An 8,996-nucleotide genomic window follows, 5' to 3' on the forward strand; every position below is an offset into this window, starting at 1 on the left:
GAGAGCTTTCCTTGCATTGCTTTCCAGATTACTGCCCGTATTTACCCTGCTGTGGTGCATAATCTTTGACCTTTCATGTTTAAGAAGCCTGTAACTCCATCATACTAAAGATCCATCATCTCTACTTCCATTCTCCCCTTCTGTGCTGTGCTCTTATTTTTTCTGTTCATCCTCTTGTATTCTTCTTAGGCACTTTCTTTCTCTTTCTTGCTGGCAGGATACTTTGAGCATGATTTTCAAAAAAGGCAAAAACAAGAAGCTGCAAAGTGATTTTTTAAGGCCTGATTTATATGAAGCAATTAATTTATGTTTTTAAAAGGTAAATACATGAAATGTTTAATATAAGCCATTTGAAAGGAGTTGATGAAGTGAAGTGAAATGACCACATTCTTATTTTTGAAAATCAGTTTTCACTCCCCTATATTCTGCTATAATCCCCTATCACTGCATGCTGTGGGCCCTGTGTTGTGCTGTGAAACCCCAATCCCAGCTCCCTGTCTCCCCCAGACAAAGATGAATGCACCCAGTTCCCCTCTGTGTGCCCCCGCGATCGCCCGGTCTGCATCAACACCTACGGAGCCTTCAAGTGCCGCTCCAACAAGAGGTGTGGCCAGGGGTTTGAGCCCAGTGAGGATGGTACCGCCTGTGTGGGTAAGTGGCGACAGGGCTGGGGGCCAAGGCTGGGGCTGAGGCTCTAGACTTAGACGAAACGATCAGGAAATAGATGAGACACACCCTGACAGAAAGGGCAACATCACCGAGCTGCATTACACTTCATTCTCAGCTCCTTCCATTTCTGTCATGCTGCTTCCTATTACCGAGCCTAAAAGCACTCCATTCTGCGCTCTCCAGCACCCGTCACCACAAACCTCATGGGCGCACTCCAAGATCACCATGCATCTTTCTCCACGAGTGGCATGTTTGACAGTATGTCCGAGAAAGAAGTGAGACAAACCCTTTTCTTCTCTCTCTCTCACTTTCTCCTACAGCTCAAATCGCTTACTTTGGGGGGAATCATGCTTCCTCCTCTTCCAGGCTCTCTGCCCAGCTCTCCCAGTTCTCTCTTGCTCTGTTGGGGTTCGCAGTCTGGCTCCAGGCCTGAACACGTCACTCCCTGGCACCTCTCTCTCTCTCTCTCTCTCTCTCTCTCTCTCTCTCTCTCCCTCTCATCCCAGAACTCTCAGAGCTGCACCTTCCAAGCCCTTGGGGAATCTGCTCTCAGACACACTCCCCGTGGCATCAGGGCACCACAGCCTGCTCTGCTCCCTAAGGGCCAGATTCTCTCCAGCTCTCTCATCCTTTTCAGCCTTTAAAGGACTATTACATTCAACTCAGCATGCCTGCTGTGCACAAGGAATCTGTGTGTTTAAGTCTGATCTGCTACTTCATACAACTGTGTCTTCGTATCGCCTGGTCCTGTCGGGTCCGTCACCTCAGCCACCGAATGATACATGGACTAAACATACGGTTCACATATAATAGTGCCATTTGAAGAAGAAGAAGAAGAAGAAATATTATTTCTATTTTTCCATTTCTTTTGGTTTGTTACTTTTTCATCCTTCCCAGCCGTTGGGGATCCCTCAGTTTCTCATGCCTGGACTGCACATAGTTTCAGATTTATAACATTGAGGTAGAGCACTGAATCAGACTTTTGTACTTGGTGTAGCTACAACAGTGAAAACACTGAATCTGCAACTAGAAAGATAACTCATGCATTTCCTTTCAGGTTTCTAGTTTCAGTGATGGCAAAGTTGAAGTTTAAAATGCGGCTGAAGGTTTTTCATATGAAATGATCATAACTTATGTAAAAACAGACAGTTTTTCAGGAATCTCCCAGGGACACAACCCCCTCACTCCCCAAGAGAGAAAGACCCAGTGATGGGCACGACATGAAGGGCTCCTCTACATGTAGCTCAGTTGTACACCTCCTCTAAATACAATGTCAAAAACACAGACATACCATTGCCACCTATGTCCTGTGCATAACAGTGCCAGTAGACATGACAAAAGTTATTATCACACAGGCTGGTCAGTACAGCAGTATTTGAAATTGTTGAATATCAGAATAGCCATCTTTCCCTTGCTCTAGCTTTTGTTGGAAACATCCCATGATAGAAAGCAACAGTAAGAGAAAAATAAACAAACAAGTGAACAATTATTGCAAGCAACCTACGAAATGATAAACTCTCAATATGAATTATTAATATTATACTATATTAGCAAACCCCTGATGTGTGAAATTGCCATTGGCATGCTGGGAAGGATGCTTGACTGACTGGGATGCTTTGCACAATGACAAAATCACAGACTTATTTATATATATGGAGCATTATTGAGGCAAGATCCTCTGTGACATGATTTATGGTCTTGAGTGCATCTATTTTGATGAGATTTGATTTGTGCTATCTGTAACCACCTGAGAAATACCTGACATTGAAAATAAATCATGAAATGAGATACTGTGCTGACTGGTGAACCCTCTTTTTAATAGCAGAATCAAACAAGTCAAGATTCAAAACATAAAGCAAGAAACAGGGAGAAGCAGCAGATGACATCTGAATAAATAATGAAATTAATTGAAAGAAACTGCCAGAAGGAAAATATTTGGTGCAATAACAATGCCGAGTCCAACTGGCACAATTTACAGCAACACCAGTACATAGAGACTGAAAAGAAAAATATTTCCTAAATTTACTTCCCGAGTTGTTACTTGTTGGATCGGTAACAGTGACAGCTTTATGCTGTTCACAATAAGAGGTCCTGTCACCTTCTGGACTGAGACACAACACAGCGGACAGCGTTCCTTGTAGCTTTGCGTTCTCAATCTTCTCGTGTGTTTTTTGTGGCTTTTAGAGTACAAACACAGAGAACACACTAAACCCTGCTTCCAGAAAATAATGTAAATCATGTCCTGTAAATAGTCTGTCTCTTCCATTATTGACTGCTTTAATTTGATTTTATATTGTACTTTTCTTGGTTTTGTTTCAGTTGGAAACATATCACATTTAATTTAATAAACAGCTGTATTTTTGCAGAATGAACTTTGTTGGTGAAGATATTCTTGTGTAAAATAAAATAATCTCCACTTGGCTGAGTTTTTCTATTTACAGCTGACCTGTGTGAAACACACCCTCACCCTCCTGTTGGTATTGTCCCAGGGCTTGGCCCTCTTTAACCTTTCAGATTCAGTGAGAGGGTATGTGGAATATAAAAACAGATCTATTTCATTTTTCCCCGAGCAAAACAACATCTATCTTAACAACAGCGGCCTTTGCCAAGGGTGAAATCTCCTAAACATAGTTGTTCTCTGTCCTACAGGTTACATTTACAAACAGTCGTGCAAATGACTGTGCAGCTTTTGCAATTCACACCCTGGTCTCTGTAGGTCACTTTGATCCACTGATAATAAGAATTACTATTATTATAATTATATTCTTTTAGAGTTCGGTCAATCTTTGTCAAAAAACGAAAATATCTATGTTTTATTTAGTGTATAAAATTCTGATTAGAAAAGTAAGCAAAAGTCACAAAGTTATAGCTGAAATTTCAGACCTGGCTCGAAGTAACGTTCGAAGTAAATCACGGCCGGAAATTCAATAACCGTGCTTATTGAGGTGTGGCACTCCCTTTGGCTTCAAAAACAGGTTGACATACTGGAGAAGTTGTTTTTCTAAACTTTTAAGTCCATGTTAAAAATCTTAACTCTAGCAGCTGTTCCACATAAATTCTGTATGACAATCTCTTTAAAATGAACAAGAAAGAAAGAAAGTTAGACTTATTCTGCCATGTGGTAGTAAACATTTATCTGAATTTAAAAGGGAAATTGGAGTGATTCCTTAATCTTAGGGAGAACATTTTTCTCCAAACTCTATATTTTCCCCAAGAGTTAAGACTTGCTCAACGGAAAGTCGCAACTGTAACAGAATTTATGTCCTTTCTTGGAAGCCATTGTTTTGGACATGTGATGCTGCAACAAAGTTATTCACTGCTGCCTCCCTGTTTTGAGAATACCTATAAATTGTAGGAATTAGGCCTGATTTGGAAAAACAGGGATGAATTGCCAAGGCCCTGACATTAATCTGGGGTTAAAAGCAGGGCACTTATTGACTGCCACTCAGGTAGCCAGCTAGATGTCATGTCTAAATTTAAGACTGTAAATTATGTATAAGACATGGAAACGAACAAACAATCCATTTATAAATTTAAACCATCATCCTACAGTCAAATTAGATCAGTTTGGTTGCACCTGGGGATCACTGTTCTAGATATATGGGGTGTTTCTACAAGTCTGGAAACCACCATCTGCAAGGTCACTTCAGGACTAAACTTGACAATAAGAACTGCCCAAGACACGTTGTGAAAGAATTTGGTCACTGAAGATTTCAGAAGTGATGTGTCTTGCTCAGATTGGAGAGATCTTAGGGGAAGTCTGCTGGAAGGAGCCCCAGGGTCAGGGTGAAGTAAGGATTCCCTTATCTAATCTGCAAGTGATGAACTTCAAAGACCAACAGATGGAGTGAGTTCAGGAGGGGAAATATTCAAAGATGAATGGTTAGAAAGAGCCCAAAGTAGAAAGATCTTGTCTGAGAAAAGTTAGGCCTCGAGTTTCCCTGCTATAATATAAAAAAGGGTATAACAAGTGTCCACATTTGTGTGAAACAAAGAAACCCAATCCTTTACTGAAGTCAGTATTTTTGCTGTCTGAATTATCGTGAACTTTTTTTTGTAGGTCTTTGAATTAATGCATCACTTTCTATCAATTAAAAAAAAACAAGGGATAATCATTTTAATTCTGGTTTTCCCATACCATTACTTTATTTTGTAAGCACTGTGTTCTTCAGAAACGGTTGGCTTATGACGGTCACTCTACCGTTCAAACGTTTCTCCTTGCAAAAAGAGAGGCGGGAGAGATCTAAGGAGAGATTAGATCTGAGAAAGGAAATGCAAACAGATCGGGCTGTCGTGATGCCGCTGTCTGTTTGTTGTCTTTGAATGCAACATTAGGTTCCTAAAGCCCTTTGAAGAGGTTTGTGTTAGGGAGACGGATTTGCTGATACGCGGTGTGAGGCAGCCCCTGGCAACGTATACTCTGTATGGGCCAGCAGGAGCGGAACAGAGGGCACACGCCACAACGGCATCGCTGTTTACTCAGGTGCGGTCCTCTGGCCGTTGACAGGCATTGTGCCAAACAGGACAGACCCACTAGACTTATTGACTCATCTCTTCACTGCCGAATAACTGGGGGAAACCTGCTGAAGTGCAAGGGATAAAACCGTGTAGAGAAATAGAGTTTGACTTCCAATACACCAAGGTCATCTTCAACATAACTGGCAAGCAGCTCAATTCTGCAGATCTTTCCCCTTCTGATCTGTGTGCTGTGACTGCCGAGCCAAACCGAGGGAAATCAATCATATTATTCGGCGTATGAACTCATTTATGCACTCCTCCAACTGGATGTGAGCTATGCCTTCGCTCTCAAGGGCTGGCGTTATCTGATTCAGGCCCTGCAGAAAGGAGAGCAGTCGGTGATAGAGAAAGGGAGAGTGAGTGAAGCGAAGCGAGGAGGTTTTGGGCCTAGCGGTGAGGTCTCGAATGAAATTGCTGGCTAGTTTAATCAGTGGGGCATTGGAGTACAAAGCAAGGTGCCGACTGATTGAAACCCTCCCCGATAGAGCTGGGAGTCTTTCTGAATCAGGGCATGTTGCAGCGGCTCCCCCTGCAGAAACCCCCCCAGGAAGAATGGCTAGGCCTTTCAGTGGTGTTGTAGCATGGCAATGACACATGAGTGCACACCAAAAGGAAAATGACATTCCAGGCAAGTGCCATAACAAAAGCTAGAAAGAGAAGACATGATGCGATATCATCTTTACTGCATTTGAAGGTTTCAAAAAGAATACCACCCCCCCATTTGAAATGCATCTTTTCTGCTCCATCTCTCCTCTATTGCTTTTTTCTCCAGGCAATCCTCTAATGTGTGCTTTGATACGGTTTGATATGATATCTATTACTCTAACCATTTTTAGTGAAAGTTTCTGATAGACTTGCAGATGAGATAAAATTATCAAGGTTTTTTTTTGTTAGCTAAATAAAGGAATGGATGAATTAGTCAGAATGATGAGATCATATGTTGAGATGTAGATTTATTGTCTCATATAGGCTCAATATGCACAACGGCAAGAGTGTACATTCTTTGACCTGAAAGGAAATATCCATGTGGTAACCTCTAGTAGGTTTCATCATTACAGAAAGTTAATTGAGCTTAAAATGCAAAATACTATACTAAGGTGCACCCTTAAATTAAACCTGACATGAAACAACAGGGAAAATGAAAAGAATAACACACTGGCTGCTTCTCAGATTCAACTGCATCAGGTGTATACTATATCATTACAAAAGCACGCCTGTATCAACAATAACTAATTGTCATTAGTATTTTCCCAAAATGTAAAATAATATCCATGACTTTCTCTTCATTTGAATAACCACAGAAAGTGGTTCTTGACTTGAATTAGAAACTCTTTCAGAGCCTTTATACTCAGTCTCAAAATCAGCTGAGCAAACCAAGATGGATACGTTTAGGAATCATTGTTGGGTTACAATAGGTTTAGTTTAATGAGCAATATCTATTAATCCTATGAGTGACTGGAAAACATTGATTCAAATGAAGGGTGTGAATACTTTCACCTCTCAGAGGCAGTTGCTGGGACTACATGGCAGTCTGAGCATCTTTGAAAACCATCATCAAAAACCTCACAGCAGTCTCATAAAAGGAAATGTCCAAATCAAACTTCAGATCAGTAAATACAGAATAAAACCTGCAGACACAAAATGCATACCAAGAGGGAAACCAGTTGCATTGCATTTTATAAATGTCCAAGCAGCTGGGTGAAATGCCATGAATCTTTCTTACAAAATAAAAAACACTGGCAGAAATATAATCGGCAAAGTCACACACAATTATCAAACCCACTGTACAGCTACACCCAATATAACCACACAATTGTAAGCATTTTTGCAGAAAACATTTAAAATATATGAAGGTATTTTGTATTGTTAAATTGCTGCTTTATAATTAAGATATAGAACAGTTCAGTATACATTAACCCATGTCTATTAGTTAGAGCTTGGTGAGGGTATGCTACATTATAAGAGTAAGCTAGCATCCCCTGTCTCTCTTAGACATAGACGAGTGCTCTCGGGGCCTCAGCGAGTGCAATCAGAAATGTCTCAACACTCAGGGGTCCTTCTCCTGTCACTGCCATCCCGGGTACAGACTCACTGTGTCTGGCCAATGTGTGGGTGAGTTGGCCATTTTATTTCCAATAATATTCTATGAGGTATTCCACATGCTGTCCCATGACAACTTGAAAAAAAATGAGATCATGAGGTGTTTAATTAAGAAAACTGTAATGTAAACATACAGGAGACTGAGGTAAAATTACATTTGCATTAAAGTCATATTAGCTTATTTTACCACCAGCACAAACTGAGATCAAAACACCCAGGCACTTTCCTGTGAATTTGCTCTTGCCTGAAGGTACAGGTAGATAACAAAAAACCATTTAAACAGAGCAGAACAGATTTCTTTTTGTTAGTTTTGTGGACTAGCTTTAATAAACCACAGTCAACTCTATCATACACAAATGATTGCTACCCTGTGTTTTTCGCCTCCACTAGTGAGGCTATCAACATATGGGCTGATGACGTGTTCTCTGTGTATGTGCCGTTTCAGATGTGGACGAGTGTCAGGAGCAGGCCGGAGCGTGTGAGCATGTCTGCCACAATGAGCGCGGTTCCTTCCACTGCCACTGTCACCCAGGCTTCAATCTGGCCAACGACCAGCGCCGATGCCAGAGAGCCTAGGGTGCTAACTGTGCACCTCAGCTCTGTCTCTCCCAGCTGCAGAGATATTGCCATGCCTGCATCTCTTTCTAGATCAAACTCAAGAGAGACACCCAATACAGGTGATGGTCAACCTTCTTTAGCTTTTAGGATAAATAGATCCACTAATATTAGGATCCGAGTGTCTGAAAGGCACACTGGACAAGTCCTGAGCTGCTTGTGCAGACTGTCACCCCTTCCCATCTTAACTTCAGTGTGTACTGTGTTGGTCTTTCAGTGGTTACCGAAAATGATGAAAAGACTGATTGATTGGTATTGTTCTGCAATGAGTTGAAACGGAGGTGTTTCAACTTTAAACTTCAAACAAATGATACATAAAATACAAATAGTATTTCAGCGGTTACTGAAAATCTCATGTGCTCTAATAAATCTCTATTATCATCTATACGTGAGTGTCCTTCATCTCTTCACAGCAGCTTGTATAGAGTTGTCAATCCATGGGTTACTGGAGGTTTAATGATAGGGCATAATGGCTTTAAGAACTACGATCTAAAACTAAGCTAGCACAATCTTAGTCTGAACTAATATATACTAATATATAATACTAATCATGGTAGTGTAAATATAAAAATAAACTTAAACCAATAAACAAATGCACATTCATTCAAGCACAAACCTCTAGAATTACAAAAATAAAATGTATTTCCATAAACTACGCTACGTACCATTCTAAAATATAGATACATCATGTGTTGCTTTTCGCTATAAATATAAGAAAGTGGCATTTGAAAGCCGTTTTTTTGGGTACACTGCCAAGAAAGCCCAATCAGGAAGTGTTTTCGTCAGTAACGTCACCTACTAAACATCACCAGTAACAAAACGCGCAGGATTTAAAATACAATATTATTATTAGATCTGATATAAATAAAAAAATATATACTTGGCACTTCATAAGATAAAGCACAAAAATAATAATAATAATAATAATAATAATAATAATAATAATAATAATAATAATAATAATAAAAAAATCTGATACTTAATTTATCCTAAATTTTATCTGGGTAGAAAGTCACTTCAGCATAAACAAAGCTCTTATAGCTGTTACACTGTTGCCCCTCCTTCCAAATGTAATTGAATGAATCTTCTAATAT

General features: G+C 40.2%; 1 protein-coding gene across 5 annotated transcripts in view; it reads left to right on the forward strand.

Moving 5' to 3' along the window:
* LOC136715922 (cartilage acidic protein 1) overlaps positions 1-8,287 on the forward strand; it is a 31,271-nt gene extending 22,984 nt beyond the window's left edge. For 2 of the 5 annotated variants that reach the window (XM_066693334.1, XM_066693335.1), the window contains exons 14-16: positions 508-651; positions 7,180-7,299; positions 7,733-8,287. In XM_066693334.1, coding sequence (XP_066549431.1) covers positions 508-651; positions 7,180-7,299; positions 7,733-7,863 — 395 coding nt within the window. In that variant the 3' untranslated portion in view covers positions 7,864-8,287. Of the gene's footprint in view, positions 1-507; positions 3,800-7,179; positions 7,300-7,732 lie in introns of those variants that run through there. The other 3 variants (XM_066693336.1, XM_066693337.1, XM_066693338.1) reach the window with 3 other exon arrangements.
* Positions 8,288-8,996: the final 709 nt, after the last annotated feature.

This window comes from Amia ocellicauda, chromosome 20, assembly GCF_036373705.1.
Source record: "Amia ocellicauda isolate fAmiCal2 chromosome 20, fAmiCal2.hap1, whole genome shotgun sequence".
NCBI lineage: Eukaryota > Metazoa > Chordata > Actinopteri > Amiiformes > Amiidae > Amia > Amia ocellicauda.